This window comes from Toxotes jaculatrix, chromosome 18 (genome assembly GCF_017976425.1).
Source record: "Toxotes jaculatrix isolate fToxJac2 chromosome 18, fToxJac2.pri, whole genome shotgun sequence".
Taxonomy (NCBI): Eukaryota; Metazoa; Chordata; class Actinopteri; family Toxotidae; genus Toxotes; species Toxotes jaculatrix.
In genome coordinates, this window is record NC_054411.1 from 3,550,835 (window position 1) to 3,572,190 (window position 21,356).

The 21,356-nt window shown below is 42.2% G+C and overlaps 1 protein-coding gene across 3 annotated transcripts in view; it reads left to right on the forward strand.

The window, feature by feature from the left end:
* The window catches only part of LOC121199047 (speckle type BTB/POZ protein), an 89,787-nt gene extending 68,632 nt beyond the window's left edge, over positions 1-21,155 (forward strand). Inside the window, exons 11-12 of one of the 3 annotated variants that reach the window (XR_005896399.1) lie at positions 2,616-3,556; positions 20,671-21,155. Coding sequence is in view for 1 of the 3 variants with exons in the window: in XM_041063497.1 (XP_040919431.1) it covers positions 2,616-2,760 (145 nt within the window). In the remaining 2 variants the exon portion in view is untranslated. Of the gene's footprint in view, positions 1-2,615; positions 5,165-20,670 lie in introns of those variants that run through there. The other 2 variants (XR_005896400.1, XM_041063497.1) reach the window with 2 other exon arrangements.
* Positions 21,156-21,356: the final 201 nt, after the last annotated feature.

Sequence of the window (21,356 nt, forward strand, 5' to 3'; positions counted from 1 at the left end):
GGCCATTTAGCAATAAACCTCAACTGCTGATGTTAATCATGTTGCAGGCAGCCTTTTAAGGTAAGATGGGGACTATTAGCATCCATGACTGCTATTAATGTCGATGGAGAGGTGATGGATCCAGTATTTGAATGCCCAGTTGAAACAAAAAAGCTTTTTCACAGTCACTACCTAAATTGCTCATCACCTTCCCTCTGTTTTCTGAATCCTCTGTCTCACAGCCAGACACATTTTACATCCCTTTGTTCATTCCTCTGTCCTCTCCTTGCAGCTTTACTTCATCTCCTGGCCTTGTTCCCGAATGGGCTCCATCTCCCTCCCTCTACTATTTGCTCTCATCTTCGCTCCTTTTCCTCGCTCTCCTCCCTTTTCTCCCCTTTTCTCCCTCTCCTGTTCTGTGCTTAAGAGCTCATGTGTGCCTAAAGGTGTTCAGTAATGCAGATTTCTGCCCCTAATCCCTGTCATTAATTGTGGTTATGGGCGTTATGACAGTTTAATTTGCGACAGCGTTGTTGTGGTGGTGGGAAAATTGGCCACGGGGGACTCCTGGCCAGCAAAGCGTTATCAACCCTCCTCCTGCGGACACGATCGACAGCAACAAGAGCAACAAAACAAAAATCAATTTAGAGGACGAATATAGAAAACAGACGACACGGAGGAACCAATAATCCTCCGCTCCCCAGTAGCACCTCAACCTCTTTCCAGACCAGTCTTTACAAACAGCTTACAGTCATTTAGTCGAGACAATAGGAGTCCTCTTTATCCTACCTCTTTCTCATTTATTCATCCTCTCCAGGGATGTAGCAGAGAGTAAAGCCACCAAAACTCTCTTTATCCACTTTGTTTATAGAAAAGAGTTTACCCACTTTTTTAGCCTAACATGAATCTTTAGGCTCAAGTAAATTCATAGAATAAATCACAGTAAGTAGTGCAAACGTGACATGAGTAATTGAAGCAAGGGTTTTTTAAGGCAGAAAAAAAAACTGTGCTTTTCTGAAAGTAGTTTTTTTTTATAATAGTGGTGGTTTGCCTCATTATTACTGCTGACTGGAGGTCATAGTTTGGCCTCTTTTTAATTTACCTTCACATCACTGCTCCTCACCCTCCCCCGGTCCCCTCCTGTCCCTGTCTCCGCACTTTCATTACTCTCCCTCACCTCCCTTGTTTTTTATTTATTTATTTGTCACTGCTGCTGTCTTCTTCTCTCCTCCCTTGGTCCACCCCTCCTCTTTCCTCTCCTGCTGTGGCTGCTCTCCTCGTGCCCTTTCGCTGGCCTGTTGCCTCGGCCTCAGCACGTTGACCGTTAGTATAAGCGGGGGCTCACTTCCTCCGCAGAGAATAGGGTCACGGGTTTGCTGGAGGTCTGGAGCTGCTGTGTGGACATCATGTGACCACAAACGCACACACATAAACACACCCGAGTGCCAAAAGTACACATGCCAAGACATAAACACATGTGAACGCACATGCTGTTGTTTATTTGCACACAATGAAACATGAAAAATGTCATTAAAGGCCACACAGTGGTGTGCGTGATAGTGCAGCCCAGCACCCTGAGGGAGGGTCAGGGCTGCCACAGGGTCTGTTGGTGGAAACGCACATCTGTGGGGGATGATCACCACAAGTAAAACTGATTAGTAATTAATTACAAGATTTATCCAAATTTTTTTTTTTTTTTTTTTTTTTTTTTTAGCTTTCTGGTTTCCATTAGTTCATTGTTGCTGAAGCTCTTGATTTGAACAACCCCAGGGAATCCAGTTATATAACTTAAAAACTATAAAGTATCATCAAATGAAAATACTCAAGAACAGTTAATGTAGGTTAACAATCCAAAATAGCAATTAATATAAATAAATCTGATTACTCTAAATCATAGTATCCAACCTGGGAGTGTGGAACCTGCAAGGAGTTGCAAACAAAATCTAAGAGGGTGTGAAGTAACTAACGGTATAGGAGAGGTTAAAAAAAAAAAAACTGCAAGTGCAATTGTGTTTTTTTCTTTCTCACTTTTCTCACACTTTTTTTCTCAAATTGTGTGAAATGCTGTGGAGTTTTACCTCCTCAGAACCCTAAAAATTTAAAAGTTAACATGGAACAACGTATTTTTCTTTCAGCTGACGTGTTCACAGCTCATTGCTGTATGTAATGTGTGATGGGGGGTTTGCAATTAGGCATTGGCTATGAAGGGTCACAAGCCAAAAAGGTGTGATATGATATGATATGATATGATATGATATGATATGATATGATATGATATGATATGATATGATATGATATGTGATATGATAGAACTATGACTCAACAAACTTCGTCACATGCCCACATATTTATGATCTTTGAATGTTGTGTGATTTTTTTTTTTTTTCTCAGAAATGACCTTTGGGGTTAAATATTTAAAAATATAAAGTAAATAACAGCTCTGCCAGCTGGTATGACAAATCCTTAATGTCTCAGAGCTGCACTCCACACAGATGGAGTCATATAATCCCAGACTCTTGAGAAACTGGTTTATTTATGTGCTTATTTTATTTGCTTGTGCGTTTAGTTTGTTTTCTTTGAACATTTTCTCACTTTCTTCTGCTTCGTATCTCCTCTCGTTGCCCTCTTTCTCGCAGTCACGCAGCTGATGTGATGGAGACATCGGGCTGGAAGTCCATGGTGATCTCTCACCCACACCTGGTAGCAGAGGCCTATCACTCCCTGGCCTCGGCCCAGTGCCCCTTCCTGGGTCCCCCGAGGAAACGCCTCAAACAGTCCTAGTGGTCCGGAGAGAGACTCTTCAGTCCTAACCCTGCTGTGTCCTCCTGTACCAGCGACCTCACTGGTCCTCCCTCCCAGTCCTCCTCTCGCTCCTACAGCATCCAGAGACGCTCAAGACTGAAACCCAGGACTTGGCTAGATATGGCTAGGGGAGCTTCTCAGCTGGGCAGAACAGAGACTGATGCCACAGAGGAGGTACTACACATCTCTGTTGGTGGGGATGGGGTGAATTCTATAAGATCTGAACCTGGATATTTATGGATTGCAAGCTCAAAGCCTCACGTATTCCATATATCCTTTGTCTACAATATTGGAAAGCTAGAACCTTTATCTGCGAGTCAGTCACGTAAAGAAATGATCTTCTGGCTTGAAACAGAAAAGTCAATGCTGAGTCCCTGTAAATACAATTTTGTGGCATATTGTCTTGTACAGTGTCTCGAGTGTTAAATCCCGAACTGTGCTTATAAAAAGACAAGAGAAGAGGATCAACCAACCAGAAAGCGAGAGACTGTTGTCTTTGTATAAAATTTCTGTTTTTCTAGAACATTAATAATTCTCATTTTGAATGAAAGGAGACAAATGTGAACACGTTTTAATGTTCGCTATTGTTTAAGCCTGTGTCTTAAACCGGGCAGACACTGTATGGATTAAGCCCGAGTTTAACCCTGAATTGTCACTTCTGACTCATTTCAGAATCTGGATGAATTTCTCTCAGATGAGCTGCTGACATGCGGTTTGAGGGCAGTCACGATGCCTGATCAGAGGTCTGAGTGATCAGTGAGCTGATCTCTCACAGGTCAGAAATTTTGATCGGCTTTCTTGTAGCAGTTCCACAGTCGGATTTCCTACATGGCTGCTGTCAAAAGCTGCTGTCCGATGTGTATTTTACATGTTGCAGAACACAGTTTCCGTTCTGTTTCTCTCTTTTTGTCCACCTTGTTGAGGAATAATGAGCTCCGTGCCATGGTCAGTCAGTCAGTCTGTGTCGTGTCAGTGTAAAAGTCGTGGGTTCTGGCCATGCAAACAGTCCGATTAAAACATGTAATGTAAGTTAACACAACATGGAAAATGAATAAAAACGCACAGTGTCTGCCCAGCTTTAAGGAATATATCAGAGACCCATCACTGAAAAAAACACATTTTTTATTTACCTTTTTTTTTTCTTTTTTTTACCTCCCTATGACTGAAACAATGGTTTGGTCCCTGAACCTGTAAAATACAGATGCTTTAAATGTCTCGGGCATGACGGTGTCTTTTTCATACTTGATAGCTTCATTATTTCTCATTATGCAGTTTGGTCAGTTACTGACTCATTAATGCACAGCCTCTTTCAACTTGCTGCCAGATCAGTGTGTGTGTGTGTGTGTGTGTGTGTGTGTGTGTGAATAACACATTTCAGTTTCAAGCTTAATCTTGTCATGATCAAAGTTCAATCCCCGGAGCACGTGCTGCTCCCCTTGTCTGATCACAAGGGCTCGTATCCAGCTGTGTAGTATGTAGACTCATCTCTCAGTCATGGTCGCAGGCCTGTTTGACTTGGTCTCTGTGGGCTTGCTTGGAGAACATACAGGTTGTAATCGCTTCTCGGAGAGTCGGACCTTTCTCTTTGACAGTATTTTAACAGGGATTTCTCTGTGTTGACCAAAGTTGAGGCCCAGCGGGCTTTGAGGTAGCTCATTCCTGAGCCCTGCAAATCGCTCCTCATCAAACAGTCAGCCATAACCGCTGATCGCTGGGGATATCCTGGCATCGTCCGGGCACTCGTCACACTGAGGGAAGACCATTATTCGTATTACAGAGAGCGCGCTGTAGCTTCATAATGGACCACCTACGGTACGAGTAGGACTGATGGTTCTGTTACGTCAATCATATTTGCTGAGCAGCATCATGGAGGTGTGCTGGACAGTTCAATGCAAAGAACATATTTTAAACATTAAACATGTTTTAAAAATTTGGGGGCATTTTGTGCCTTTATTAGAGAGTGAACAGATGAGGCATGACAGGAAGTCAGGAGAAGGAGAGATGGGAATCACACACAACAGTGATTCCAGGTCAGACCTGAGCTTGGGATGTTGGGATTCACGTTGGGATTCATTCACTGAAAACTGTGGTAATCTTCCTGCACATAGCAGACGCCTTTGTCTCAGACTCATCATCTGTCATCAGACCGAATTATCTTTATTGTTTGGTGGGGTTTTTTTTTTGTGTTTGCTGTTTAAGTTTACAGTTAACTAAACTGACAAGTGTTGCATTTGATTGTTGTATCAGAGTTAATGAGTGATCACATTACTCAAAATTCCCTGTGCATCAGCACCTTAAAGAGCATATATGAAAAGTTTTCATGGGACTTTATAATCAAGCTGATTATAGAGACTTGCTTAAATTTATGTTTTGTGTCCACACTGTCAGCGTATTGTGTGTGTGTGTGTGTGTGTGTGTGTGTGTGTGTGTGTGTGTGTGTGTGTGTGTGTGTGTGTGTGTGTGTCTGTGTTTTAGTGAACTGCCAGATGGGCCAAAGACAATTAAACATCTTGATGGACAATAAAGTTGTATTTTTTTAGTGCGCCCTAAAATATTATCACATCATAGTGCAGGGGCCGTGTCACTGAAATCAGTATCACGCATGCTGTATATTAATTTGCAAATTTATGGATTCTGATCATAGACCGTATAAAAAAACTTCTGATATATATGACACACGACGTAAAAAATTATAAAACAGATTTGCTTGGAATCATTAATGTGGACAACAGAATTATGTGAACTGTTATGACACTGAGCCACATGAACATAGGACCAGAGGATCGAGCCAAAGCCAGAAAAGGGAGAACAGGGTTTGATAGCCCAACGCCTCAGAACGCATGATAACCCTCAAATAAGCCTTCCAGCCGATATTTCTAAATTTGAGAACTTCCCTGTAAAGGTCAAGGTGTGTGCATGTGTGTCTGACTGAAAGAATGTGTGAACATGGTAGGCATATGGTGCTCTCTGAGTGGGCATGGACAATGTGCTTTTTTTAGGAATGTCCCTGAGAAAAGAAGAGGCTTTGTTAACTGGAGCCGGGCCTGCCAGTGTGACCCTCTTCATATGAGCTGGAATTGGAGGCATCAGGGTGTGATTTTTTTTTTTTTTCCGAGCTTTGATAGTCAGCTTGTGTAGCAGCTTGCAGCCAACCTTCTGTATCTTTGTAAAGATGTGTCCGTGTGTGTGTGTGTGTGTTTGTGTTTGTGTGTCTCCACTGGCCTTAGATGAGACAGTCTGGTCTGCATGCTGTATGAGTCTGTCACTCCCTCCCTCCTCCTCGCTTATCCTCTCATGCCTCTGCCTCGCCTCCCCATCATTCACTCCTCCTTTTATGGGAGAAAGGAGAACGAAGTGTGGCAGGTCAATGCTGTGAAAGCCTGTGACAAGCTCTGCATCTGTGTCAGCCCGCCATCACTAAAGAGGAGGAAGAGCCGGCCAGAGATTGATGCCTGCTGGTCTGCACTGCCCAGCAGGAGGAGAGGGGGGAGGAGGAGGAAGGGGGAGAAGGAGGAGGGAGGACAGCACTGAGGAGATAGCGGCATGGAGAGTATTGAGTGGTGGCTCTGATTTTTTTTTGGGTGGGGGGAGTGTTTGAGTTCAGGGGCTTTAAATTTAAAACCTCTACTATTTTGATGTCGGCGCCACCCACCAATTCAAGCATCTCTATGAATATAAATATGGCAGTAATTCCTCTTGACTTTCTTTTATGTCCTGAGGAAACTCACCAACAATATGCCTATTATCTTATTTTCCAACACACACTGACTGATGTGTGATTTCTCGTCACCAAAATCTTTGCATTTAAAGCAATTATCAGCACATCTGTCCAATGAGGCTCACTTTAAAAATGAGGTATAAGTTGCAACTGAAGCCTTGTTAATGGCTGATTTATGTTTTATAGATCATTAGTACGACATTAATAAGAACAACTTTTGGATTGCCAGTGTGTAAAAAAAAAAGGACTTGTGTATATCTACCAATGTAATTTTCTTTCTATTTTTAACTAGCTCCTAAATTCTTGGTGTAGAGTGGGTTTATGAGAGTTTTCGGCTGAAAACTGCTGCCTGCTGCTGATTCAAACAAGGCTGATGAGAGCACTGAGACAGAAGCAAAGCAGTAAATTTGCAGGCTATAAAACCCAAAACTGCAAAGTTGGATGTTTGTCTCTTCAAGCAACGATTTTCACAAACACATGGCCCAGTGATCCATTTTTAATGGAAAAATGCTGATCACAGCAGCTTTAAATTTCATTAAATTAGATGTGTAACAGCATCTGAGGAGGCACATTTTAAAAAAGGGATTCAGAAATTGTAATGAATACTTTAATAATCATTAATAATGAATTTATCAATAGAAAGATCAGTAATAAGACATTAATAAGGACAACTTTTTGGTTGCCAAGCTGTGAAAAACCATTGGGCTGGTGTGTATCCTCCTCCGACATGATCTACTTTATCTTTTCAGAAATCCATCACGAGGACATCTTTAATGTTTGACCTCTGCTGGAATTTAGACCAGCTTCTCTTTATCGGCAGCTTGCTGATATTTATAAAATCAGACTTGATGGAATGCTGTACCAGAAGAAGCCCCTATTAATTTCTTACTTTCATTTGAATCATTAAAAGTGAGAGACCCACACCGTTTATTAATCATGCATTCATTTCCTAATAAGCCGTCAAACTATAAAGCATTATTAACCTATCTGGTAATGTTGATAAAGCCATTAGTTACAAGTTATAGAGCCTTTATGAACTGTGCCTAATAAAAAAAGAAGTGGTGTCCAATCATCATGTGGAGCCACCAACACAACACAGTTCTGTTGAGTGCAGCATAAGCATATTATAACCTTTGTGCCTTTGTGAGGAGATATTTGACCATATATCCCTCATGATATCCCGAGTAATCCACTCAGATGGCATCGTCTGTGACAGGTGAGGGGAGCTCAGGCCTTGGGGCAGAAAAATGGAAGGATGAAGTGACAGGGGTAATGGATAGATAGAGGGATGAAGAGTGATCGGGTGTCATACAGGTGGGATAGGGCCAGACAGATAGTGAATGAAGGAGCGATGGAGGATGGATGGCCGGAGCACCTCAGTCCGTGACAGCGTTGAGAGATTTGTCTTCTTCGTACTCCATTTGTCTTGTTTCTCCTTCTCCACTGTGTCCGAGCGAGTTAAATCTCATAAAACTATTTACTCTGACAAAGCAGCAGCAGCAGCAGCAGCGGTGGCGGCGGCGGCGGCAGTGGTGGTGCCGGTGGTTTCACCGTGGTACTGTACCTGCTCAGGAATGTTAGGAGTTGCCATTTCAGGATAATCCTCCATTCTGAGAGGATTGTCTCAAGGATTAGAGGACGTGCACAAACAAACTGCAATCCACAATTAACTGTTTGCTAATAACACCGGATGTAGAAATTAGAGGAGAAGAAGAACCAGACATGGGACACTGAGTCATACACACACACACACACACACACACACACACACACACACACACACACACAACACAACACAACACAACACAGAGACACGATTACGCGCATATATATGAGCTGCTAATTGCTTTGTGTGCACCAATCTGTCCTGTGAATGTGCCGGTGCAATATTGCGGTGCTGTGGGTGTTTGCCCGGCTCATAACCGCAGACCAATGTGGCGGAGACAAGCTCATATATTAAGATAACCCCGAAACGGAATGGAATTGTATTTCCCCGGCGGTTCAAACGACTTCTGTGGTTGTAAACTGATAGTGGATGAGATTTGGCTTTAATGAAGCAAGACTTATTGTGCACAGTGCAACAGAGGAAGGTGCATGGGTGTATGTGTTTCATTATTTGAGAGTGTGTTTGAATGTGCATGTGTGTGCGTGTGTCCATTTTTTTCCTTAACAAGGAGCGCCGTTATCTGTATGTTTGTTTGCGCTCTCGCGGTGGATGTTATTGTAGCACCATTTTTCTTGCTCTGAGGTTGGAGTGTGTCTGAGGGCTGTGATTTATTTTGCCTGAAATAATCAAGTGAAAGGTTTTTATTTTGTGCTCGTCCCCTGTGTAATCTTTCTCAAGGTTGTGTGTGTTTGTGTGTTTGTGTGTGTGTATCTTCATCTGTTTATCAGAACGTTCCCCACTGGCCTGGCTGTAATGAGACCTGTGGAGCCGAGGAGTGATGGAGTTGAGCTCATCAGGATAACACTCATCGCAACACAGAGAGAAAAAGAGAGAGAGAGGTAACAGGGAAAGGCAGACATTAAAGAGGGATGATGTAAAAAAAAGTCTAAGGCCACAAAAAACATGAAGTAATAAGTGACATTTATCATTTTTTCCATTTTTTTTTTACTCCGTTGGGTCATCGGATCTGTTTCTGATCAGTTAATTTTAAATCACTTCATATAACATCAGCATTTTCTTGCAAAATAGACTCCTCCTGTACAATGGCTGAAACTCCGTCTGGAATTATTAGCTCAGTTACTAAGTAGCAGGGGAAATATTTTACTACCCACCTCCCTCTGGAGTATTAATCCTGTCCAAATAGGACTGGAGATATATAATGGAAGGAGAGATGAATGAAAAATAAATGGCGGCCTGAACCTATTCCAGCATACATTAGGCCAGAGGAGGAGAGGCACAAGTAGAGTAGAGCTTTTATGTTCTTGAGGCACAATTTGGTTTACAGACGGTAGTCAAATGAACAGTAAATGTAAAAATATAGTAACAGACAAAACAACACAGTAAGTACAAACAAGACTTAGATTCTCTGGCCATGCTACCAGCTGTGTGAGGCTTTATTTAGACAGACCTGCAGATGAAAAGTCTCAGAGTTATTAGGATTCGTTGTCTGGACTCCATCGATAGCTGTAAATTTCATGCCAATCCGTTTAATAGTTGTTGAGATATTTCAGCCTGGACCGAAGTGACAGACTGACCTCGGGCTAAAATCCAAACACACAGACCTACACAGGGAACCTGGGTTTGGAGAAAATATTAGAAACTCCTTTCAGTGTAATGCAGTCCAATCCTGCAGCACCACTAACTACTATATGAACTCAGAGTTCAATCAACTCTGCTCTGACAAAGAGTCAACAAAGGTTTTACATTAGATGTAGGATGTTTTGCAGGGCTGTTGGGCTGGATTGCATTCGATTGTAAAAGGTGTACCTGATAAACTCAAAAACCCGGGTAAAACAAATACACAGCAGTGCACAGCCTTTGTCCAGATAAGCATTTGCGGTGGCAGAAGCTGAACAAAATAAAACAAAAACAGTGTCTGAGGAGTTAAAACAACAGTGGGCAAGTGAAAAAGCGAAAAGAAAAAAACAACAGTGTATAAACCTCATAAATGAGAGACTGTGTGAGACAGGGTGGGGTCGGGAGCAGGAGAGGGAAAGAGCAGAGACACGCTAAAGGACATCACAGGAAAAGGAGAAACAGGGTTTTCTTATGAGCACTCTGGTCCATTTGTTACCTGTGCATGGGTAAATGAAAACCCTCTCTTAGCCTCGTTAAGCATGATGCACTGCCTCAGCCGTCGGCAGGGCGCTGATTAAAATTCGCCCTCCGGAGTTTAGGGGAGCGGCTAGCTGAGGCTGCACTCCTGTGCTCCAAAAGCAAATGGGCCGAAAGGTCATGGCTCAGCGACCCTCACGGCCATGCCTTATTTAGTTTAGCTTTTTACCTCGCCTGCCACTGTGACGGAGGGAGGGGGAGAGATCTTCATTCAAGCTCATAGACAGGCGGTACACTACACACCTAACAACACGAGCTGTTATCCCGCTGCTCCTTATTGATCAATACTGAAGTAGTTGTCTGGTGGAAACCTTTAAAATCAGTGTTGAAGTTTGATTTTATTCCACAGAAGCAAAAACGTTTGTCATAAAAAGGAATACTATACTTGGATTTAGTGGATTTAACGCTTTGGCTGATTGGAGAGGTTTTTCCAGACATGAGACATTTACATCTGGTGAGAGTGAAAGCTGTTATCAGAATTGAACCTTATGACACAAGAAATCTGCCTTATCTGAGGACACTGCTGTAATATGCTTAGCAACCAGGCATAACTAATTTGTGTAATTTCTTTGCATCGTATGGGAGATGATATATGGGGTCATTGACGTGTGTCAAAAAAAATGGACCCACAGTCTGTGTGAATTCATGTGAGCGAAAACTAAATGAAAAACTACACTAACCTGAGTACAGAGTCAAGTATCCGGACCAAGTGTTAAAAAAAAAATGTCCTCAGTGTCCCCGGGATCTAAATGTTCGTCCAGATGATGTTCCATCCTGCCAAGAACAAAATTCACAAGGAAGCAAGCTTGCAACTTTTAGGATGAATCAGAGCTGGCTTCCAAAAACCAACATCATCAGTCACCTACAGCAAACCTGATAAACTCAGCTCACTCTGTGTAAAGAGTGTCTGCTACCTGCAGAAAGTAAAGCTGAGAGAGACAGCAGACGCTTTTAATCTGTCTGTCTGTCTCTGTCAGTCTGTCTCCTCTGCCTGTTTGTTGTGTCAAACTCTGTGATGCAACATGCTGCAGAGACATACTAGATGCACTGGTCCACATAAAATTCTGGTGTTGCTTGTGGTCACAGGCAGGAAAACCTGGAGTTAAGACCAAATATCCATGAGACTGTATCTACAGTCTGAGCTGTTTGCGATGGCCCGCTTTAGTTGATCTTAGCACTTAAACTGCTTATCTTCCTCGTTTACTTCTTCTTCAATTAGTGGTTTTCTTCATTTTCTAGTTTGCTTTTTCCGCACCAGAGAGAACAGGATAAACTTGTTTTATTCAGCTCGCTGGCTGTAGCCGTGAGCGGGAGAAGTAACAGAGATATAGCCGCAAGTGCGTGAGATATTTCCATTCAAGACAAACCCAGGGTTGATTTCCTCACATAAATTATGTCCTCTGGCTGAATTGTTGGAAATAATTTGTAGTCGTCTACTTTTGACCAGATATTTGCCTTAATAAGAAAAAATACACAATTAAGGAACAAAATTATCTCACGAATGCAAAGCAGTACATTTCTGGTTTGGATTGAAACATCTAATAAGACTAAAGGGAATATTTACAAAGTCACAAATTACTGTCAGGGGTGCAAAATTTTACTGTCTTGCAATTTTTCGATTTAGTGGGGTATTTACTAAGATTAAAGATGTAAATGAGTCCTGCCACAGTTCATCTGATTTGCATAAAGTGCAGCTGAATGAGACATGATGTCGGTGCATCGCATTTCTTGGTAATCCATCATATAGTTGTGGAGATATTTAAGTGTGGACCACAGCGATGGACCCACTGACCGACAGCATGGCTGAGAAACAAACATCAGATCCCGTTTGGATCGTGAAACATGAGCAAACTGTCTGTGCCCCTGACATCATGAAACATGAGTCATGTTTTCTGAGGTCCTTAAGTTTCAGTTAACTCTTTCTGCCATGTGGAGTCGCACCTTTTAACTGAACACAGTGTTAGTGTTTGATCCCCTGAGGAGATGTCTGACATTGCTTTCCTCTCGCCTCTGATATTTTAAATCCAATTTCCCCCCTCACTTTCTGTTCTTAACACCTCCCTTTGCATTGCACCCATCCCTCTAACTCCGCTCTTCTCTCACCCTCTTGCTCTCAACCTTCCTTCAGGCCAATCTCTCCTTCAGTGTCCTTTCCCCCTACACAGTCAGCTACCTTTTTACTGCAGCCCAGTCGGTCCTCCCTCCAGCCTCGCTCATCTTCATTCTCTCTCGTTGCTCCCTTTCTCTTTTCTCTGTCTCTGCCTTTCTTCCCCCTTGGTTCGTGCTGCAGGTCCGGCGAGGTGTAATTGGGTTGTGGTCTGTTAGAGAGCTGCTGGGAGAAGAGCTTTAATCTTTAGTCTCGCTTGAAATGTAAAGCAAAGGCTGGGAGGCTTCTGGCCACTTCAGAGATTTTCCCCCCTACCACACACGTTTGCATATTCACCTTCCAATATAAAGACCTGATACATTAATACATATAGGGGATTATTCACTTGCTGCCTCGCACATGCATGCGTCCCCCAAAACACACAGAGTTACGCACACAAAACACACACTGATCTCATTTCCTTCTCTGACAAGGTCGGCTCTTTTACTTTTCTTATACTATTCACTGTCAGTGCTTTCAAAATAAAAGTGTATATGCTGATATTGCCCACAGCAAGTAAAGCGCATTAGTGCTCTCCAGGTGGTGTGTTGACTAGATAATGAACGCTGAGGTAATTGATTGGGGGTTGTAATTAGTGGTTAGCTGTCACTGATTAATCACAGTCCGCTACTTCCAGCGTTATCTGCGGGTCTCACTGTTGTTTTGAGCATGTGTGTCTGCTTCGCCGGGCAGCAATTGTTCCTTTATTCTGATCGTCTCGGTGCTTAGCTCTGACCTGCCGTGGCCAACCAAACACACACACACACATGCCCACTCTTTCTCCCTCTCCTTTCTCTCCTCCTCTAAGACGTTGTATTAAACGCCGTGTCCTTCCATTCTGTCCTCATTGTAGCTTCAGCTGTTTTTTTTTTTTTTTTTATCCCATTTCCTCACTGACGCCCTTCTGTCCCCTCAGTCGCTCTTATTAAAGTATACAATCCGCACTCAGGCCTCGAGACCGTCCTATTGTCATTTGTGATTAGTGCTGGTTTGTCAAATTAGCCTACTTTAATCTCACAATTAAATGATTTAATAAGTTTCGCAGTAGTATCAGATGAAGCTTTTGTAAGTGACTCATTTGTATGCTGGAGCTTGTGAAATCATTTCTGTTAATAGGATAATTCCGGCGCTAATCAGCAAGTTTTTGCTCAGATGAGGTGCTGCAGAGCCTCGTGCTACATCTCCAGATTACTGACAGATAGCCGTACTGTGCGCTTCAACGGGGGAGAGAGGAAATAGATTAATCTGTGTGTGTCTGCAAGCGTGTGTGTGTCCACTTACCTGTACAGTAGCCTGATCCTGTGTATGGTTTGTCTGCTGATTGATAGTCAGATGGAGTGCAGACTCTGGGTTGGCAGTGTCATGGAAACAGGCAGAAACCCACAGCAGCTTGACCTTCTGTGCTTTAGGGATGTATGTCTACCTGTCTGAATGCATATGTGTCTTTGTACTTCTCTCTTTGTGGTGTTCGACCTGAGTTTTATGAGAACGAGGATATTTTTAATCTGTATCTGGTCCTCACTTGTCCAACAAGGCGAGTTAAGGTTGAAGACACAATGAAATGGCAGTTAGTTAGTTAGTTATTTCCAAGGGGACAGAATATGTGAGGGAGGTATCGTTTTGAGAGGTGTGTGATCACATTTGGCACTTGCAGGAATGTAAACACAATTTTATCACCAACTGCCATAAAAAGAAACACAGGCTCATATATTTTGCTCATGAACACATGGACTCAACGGTGACATTGCCAGTAACTCGGTGATAAAGAGTTTGTGTCTCAGGGCTCAAACCCTGAGACTGTTTGTCCTTATTTCTGCTTCCATGAAAACCACATTTCATTAACACGTTTAAGACTTTACTTCAGGGTCAAGGTTGGACACAGGTTAAAGTAAAGTTGTAAAGTTGTGTTCGGGTCCAGTCACTGCATTATGTCAATGAGGGTCCTAACAAGTATAGAAGTACGAATATGTATGTGTATGTGTGTGTGCTCAGGTGTGAGGACAGAAGGGAGTGGGACAGAAAATCCCTCATTTCACCACTGTGCTGAGGAATGCCAGCATGATGTATGAGGTCACTCGTCCTTCAAGAAGCTTTGCTCTATCCGCTTCTATCAGGCGTGCTGTTCCCTTCACACACTCAGACACACACACACATACACACAGAGCCACACAAACAATCCCATGCATACCTGAAAGGTCAGTGTGAGGAATGTTGGTCCATCACTGTGGCTATTACCCTTCGTTAGCGGTAAAATGTCTCTGTCCAGCTGACTCGGTGAAATTGTCGCCGCTTATGAGATGTTTCTGTCAGGACCTCATGAATTCTTCAAACGGCCGATTGCCGTCCTCCGCCAAAGTCCCTGATCGCTCAGGTGAGCTGATGGGCCCAAGCCGAAGTCATCGCACATTCTCCTCACACCTGAGCAAGGTGCGTTTGTGTGTCAGTCCTCCTCATTGGGAGTGTGTAACAGACACACAAACTCCTGCCTGGTTAAAAATTCCATCAAAATCCCCAAAGCTGATGCTGTTTTGCTTGCTTTTTTTTGTTTATGTACCGCTGTTTTCCTTCCTTTATTTACGTTCAATTCAAAGTTTTCATTAAAATGCAAAGGATTTTTGCTTCTCTCACTTATTTTTCCTCAATCTGCCAATTTCCCCCCCGTGCACTTGAGAATTATCCTGAGTTGTAAGGCTTTGCAAGCTTGTCCTTCTGTGTTTCCCACTCCTTCTCTCTCTGTGGTTATTTCTCATCAGGGGAAATACAAATATCTCTGCTGCACTGGGCCAGTTACTCACCCTGACTGAGTGAACTTTACATTTTACATCTGAGCATGAGAGCAGATTACAGATCTCCTTATAATGGACTGCAGTTGCCCGATGCCTGATCTCACAGCTGATATTTCATTTGTCATCCTGGGTTCATGATTAAGAGAAAATTATAACAATTAAATAAAAAAAAACAACAACAGAAAACAGCCATATCACTGTGGAGCGGCATGGCGTGGGCGGGTTCTGTTTTCTGATGATTTAATGTGAAAATGAATTGGATACATACATGTGGTTTTCTTTTTCTGGACAAGGCACATAAGGGGTAATTTACATAAATACATTTATAATAAAGTGTCTATGAAAAACAATATTCATATGCCTCACAATAAAACAAAACAGCAGGCAGAAGACTATGACAGCAAAAACAGAGTTGTTTTTTTTCCCCTCTCGCTCAAACGCTCCTGCAGGTTCTTCCTCATTTGAATTAAGACTCTGCCTTGAAGAAGAGCCTCAGTTTTTTCCTCTCAATTTATGATCCATCCGTGGTCATTTTGCCGGATTTATTTAATTTTTTCAAAAGTGATGATGTGGCTCATTAACACAACACACATCATCACGATATCCAAAGTGAATAAATAAATAAATGAATGAATTACAGTAGCTGCACAAAGGTGTGTGTGTGCAGTGATGGGAATAATAATCATCACTGCACTGTCGCTCCAGCTAATGACTATGAGCAGGATGCCTTGTACAATATGTAGCAATGCTCCATTGCTGCACATTTGGAGAATGTAATTGCAGACTGTCTAGAGTTTAAACAAATTTTTCACCATAGATTAAAGCTGTAAACCATAACTTCTCATGACTTTTAATTTGGCATTATTGCTTTGCTGAAGCTTCTTTCAGTGCAGCTCTTTCTTTCTTTCTTTCTTTCTTTCTTTTTTGGTCTGTTGAGCCATGCAAACTCATCATTTCCTCTGCTATTCATCCCGACCACAACATAACATACATAATTGCCTGCGCACATAAGGATTTTTCCCCAGAAAAGATTGAACAGCAGTGTGAAAGCTTTCATAAAGTGGCCGAACAGTAAGTAGGTTGAATCGCTCCTGTGCTGCAGCGATCAGTGAGTTGTGAGTTGCATGTGCTGCTCCAGTGGGAATCCATTAATAAAAGCTGATGACATGATGCACACTGTAAACCAGAAACAGTGGGGAGTGACTGTGCTGCTTAAATGTAAAAAGAGGCCTTCATTACATTTCAGAGATTTGTCGTGACCACACACACAGTGTTAGATAGCCGGGTGTGTGTGACGGGCTGGTGTTGATGGACTATTTAGAACAGCTGACATGGAATCTGATGGGGATTCTCTGCTTTGTTCCATCTATTCTATCTTTCTTTTTTTTTTCCCCCTCTGATTTTAGGAAAAGCTGCAACTCAGATCTCTGTTGGACAAAACATCTGTTCAGCCTCTGAGGAAGTTCAGGAGGAGTGTAAAGTAAAACTTGCGTGTGCATGTGTGAGTGTTGCGTGTCCTGCTTTTTATGCATGAGTCAGTAAATGTTGGCTTGCTCATGAATACACTGCATGTCTGAATACATATATAAAATGAACAGTAAATGTCAAAGCCCCTGCGTTACTATGGCGAGCTCTGCAGTTTGACTGTACTGATTGACTTTGAGAGCTGGATCACATAAACAGTGTCACAGCCACGGCTCCCTGTATGAAGTGTGTCACTTTGCTTTTCAATAACGTGACGGATGATGTTTCAGATGACAGAATATCAGTGTCAATGACAGCATCACTGGATTGAGACTTAAGACACAGTCGAGTTTGATTCAAGTTTAGCTTTGAGTATGAAACCTTCAATCAGGAGGACGATCTTTCATGTTGCCTCTAAGTATTTACTCACGTTTTTCTTTCTTGCTTCCAACTGACTGCTGGTGTTTTACACTTTTTTTTCTTCAACCATCTGCTAAAATATGTTTCCGGATCACATCCATCCATACCTTCTGCTAGGCTTTATCCTTCACTCTTTCACCATACCTGGTGTCTAGATGGCAAACAATTGTGTGTCCTGCCTCAGAAAAAATCCAGCCCTCAGAACTGTAGCTCTGGGTGTTGCTTTTTCTTTTTTTTTTAACCATTCAACTGTTGAGGTTTGAACCAATTCTCAAATAACTGAAAAGTTCAAAACAAAAAGTTGTAAATGTAATTGTATTGTTGTGATTAGGAATGTAATATTAGGCCACATATAACTATTGCTTCGGGGTTAATGCCACGCTGAAGAAGTCCTCTGTGTTTCACATGATGTATTTTGTGCAGGGCAGGGGTGGAGGATATGAGACCAGCGCCGGCTGGCCCTCAAGCCTAAACGATATTGGTCTACACTGGGGGTCTTTAGTGATAGAGGTGGTAATAAAATAAAGATGAGACTGGGCCCGTGATATTTACAGAAGGACAATGCGATTACGAGAGCACTGTTAGTTCTGCTATGAAGCTCTTGGGTTGTGATGAAAAGCAAGAGGAAGATATTAAACCTGAACCGTTTTGTAAAAGCCTGCCTTTTGCCATCCGCACCTGCCTCTGAGAGAACCTCTGTGTCATGTAAATACAGAGAGAAAGAAAGAAGGATGATTGCTTTAGAGGGAGAGGGACAGCAAAGGTATTGGGGGAGAGAGGGGCTGGGCGGGAGGCCGTGGTTGGGGGAACTGAAAGAAAGAGCGAAAAAGGGCTGAAAAATGTGTCAGTGAAATATATAGAGAAGGTAAATGGAATCTTCTGAGAAATGAAGGATGAAGGACGGCATATTGAAACCTGGGAGAGAGAACGTCTGGGCTGAGGTAAAGATGAAAAGTGAGTGGGTGTGAGAATGACAGTCAGAGGCTGAGACTCCGCTCAGTATTCGGGGCACAGCAGAGGTTTGGATGTGGCCAGTCCAGCGGCGTTCAGCTGGTTTAGATCCATGGCTCCTGAAAAACTGTACCGATTCAATAAGCAAACTGCTTCGACCAGGCTCGGCTCGATCCAAATTACAGACTGTCCTAATGAAAATTCATAAACACGAATGTGGTTTTGTAATAAAAACATAAAAGATGGTATTTTTAATATGTCTGAATGTAATATCTGTAATGGTTCATGCTCTGATAAAATTTCAGAGTGCAGTGTTTCTGTGGCCAGAAAGGATGAATCTTAAATTGAATAGAGATGATGAAATATATTAAAAACCAGGATAAGAGAGTAGTAATATGTTTAATTCCACTGTCAATTTTGATGCTAAATAGATGAACCCATGTGGCTCCATCTTATCTTCCTTTATATATAAATTTAAAAAGACTCTATTATGAAACTTCAGATCACTCACCACCATTACCTGTTGTATATAACCAAAATATGTTTCATTAAAAAACCTGAGTGGTTTTAGATTTACTCACTAAAGCTCACCACCATTAACAGTACACCATTAATAATAATAATTTCAGACCAAAATAAACTTAAGTGGAATCTCTGCAATCAGTTCATTTTCCCACGGAGGCAAAGTAGATTCACCAACCAAATTTGTGCATCTTGACAGTGCTGACCTTTTAGAGGATGAGAGAACTAGAGAGTCCAAAGTTGAAGAGAAATCCTGTGATTTTAAAAGAAAATAACCCTGCTCTGATGAATGAAAAGTCACCAATGGTTTTCTATTGTTCTTTTTACCATGAACAAATTAGCCTCAATCATTATATTATTATATTTTTTTAAATGTCATTATTTTCCCCTTTTTTTCTTTTTCCCCCCTGTTTGGTGGACAGGTTGTTTTTTTGTTCACCTGTTTATGATTGCTAATCACTACACGCTGTGTGTGCATATTTAATCCTTTGGTCCATTGCACATATTCATGAGCCTGATGAAGAGCTGAGTGAAACACGTTGACTCATCAGTGTTAATAAAAGATTCCTGATTAATATAAGTTTGTGGGTTAAATGTGCAGATTCTGCCACAAACACTTGTAGTCAGCTTATTATTGGCAGGCACAGTGAGTGTTAGCCCACTGCACCACATGTGACTCCATCACTACGCCTCTTGCACCACCTGACGTGACTGATTTTTTTGCTTTGTCTCTTTCTGTGACTGACTTGTCAAACACAGGTGTATCTAATTAAATGGCTGCATTACATTTAGGAGTCAACATGTCCCATTGTGAGACATGTGGACTTGAAGGCCTCCATTTGGTGCCAAATGTGCACACAGCAGCTCATACTGTTGCCAATCAGGATCCATTATTGTGACTGTTCTGCCAGTAAGTCCTTTGACCTCAGATGAATCCAAGAAATACTTTTTCAGCTTAATTACACTTTTTGTGAAGGATAATTAAGTGCATTAAAGGTTTCCCCACACAGGTGCAACCAATTTTTTAAAAAGTCTAATAGGAGGTGTCCGGGGTCAGTGAAAGTATCTTGTAATAGTCTGGGGGTCTGTGCACCAGGCCACTTCCTGGGGTTTGAAGGTCATAGCGCTCTACCAGCGCTATAAGCTACGCGGTCATTTTCGCCCTGCTAATAGAATTAGCAGGCCATCTGTTTTCGTGTGGTGTGCCAGCCCGGAACCCCTGCTAATTATGTTATAATATCCCGTTCAACGGCAGTCGTCTTTTTAATATTCCCCCAGCAAACACTCCGGGGGCAGGCTCCAATAAAAGCAGGTGGCTGGAGACAGAGATGCAGAAACACAAACCCACATGCTCTGTTCTAATGAAATAACTCTGTAGCTGAAAGTGTATATCTTACCCGAACTGGGAAATATGTTCAGAGGCTGAGCCATGTTGCCAAGCGACTGCTGCCTGGAATGGCGTGCGTGTCTGTGGTGACAGACAGATGGAGGGAGGAAGGACATGGTGAAGCCAGGAGGCTGGAGTTGCAGTCTCACTAAGTCTGTGTGTGTGTGTGTGTGTGTATTTGTTTGGAACAGATCATTGTTGTTGTTGTTGTTGCTTTTCTGTCGTCGCTGTGACTATGATAACAGTGTTTGCAGTGTTGCACTTTAACACATCAGGGGGAGGTGAACAACGCTGTTTAATAATCTGGCCGAGCTCTCTCCTCAGTAAAATGCTATTACCACTCTCCGCACAGCAAACATTGCTTACAACGTTTCTGCTATTACAGTTTAATTATTGGGATATTCTGGGTTGCCAGCACTGCTTTTCTTGTTTACGCTGTTGGTTGTTTATAATCCGACTTTTTCATTTTTATATTTACAAGGCCTGGCTTTGTTTTGTTGTTGTTTTCTCCGCGTGCCCTTGTGTTTGCAGATTGACCTTGCTCCAGACAAAGTGAGACAGAGACTCACCCGAGCGCTCACAGTGTGCCTCATTAAATTAGAGTACTGTCAGAGGGGAGTTGAAATAATGCTGCTACGCCCATTGTCTGTCCCCCTTTGTCATTTGAATGAGGCCCGTTATATTTTCCCTCATGTTGCGTCTCCTCTTCCACAGATGTAACTACTGATGCTGTTCACGGGGGACGTCGCACTTTCACTCTTCAGCGTGACTCTGCTTATGAATATCTCAGCAGTCTGCACAGCTTACCTGACACTCATCTTACAGGTGGATGTTCATGTCATTTTATTATTTTATCATGCAACCATCTGGGTGTTGGAGAGGCTGCTGAGGAGACACAATACACATGTTCAATTAAATTAGGATTTACACAAGATTCAATAGTGCACACGTAAACAGGTTTGGAAATATGCATGCATACATACCAAGACACACACACATGGCAATTACAGTCTAGTATTACAGCTATAAGAACCCAGAGTGAGGCTTACTAATGCTACGTAATAACATGAGTGCTTTCAGAAATATCCTTTATCCATACATGATGAAAAAAAATTAATAATAATATGATTAAAAAAAAAACAAAGAAGGCTAACTCAGGTTTTGTGTGTGGACATATGAACCAATGAACCACAGCCTGTTGTGTTCACCGTCCACTTTTCTTTAACCATTCATACTGGTTGGATGAAACAACCTGCTGCATCTGAATACTTAGCTTTAGTTCGGTGTCATTCATATACAGTCACATCCTGGTCATATAGGGTCATTTTAAAGGAGGATGAATTGCGGTGGCATCTCTCTGATCTCCAAATTTTCACATGCACCCTCCTCATTAACTCTAA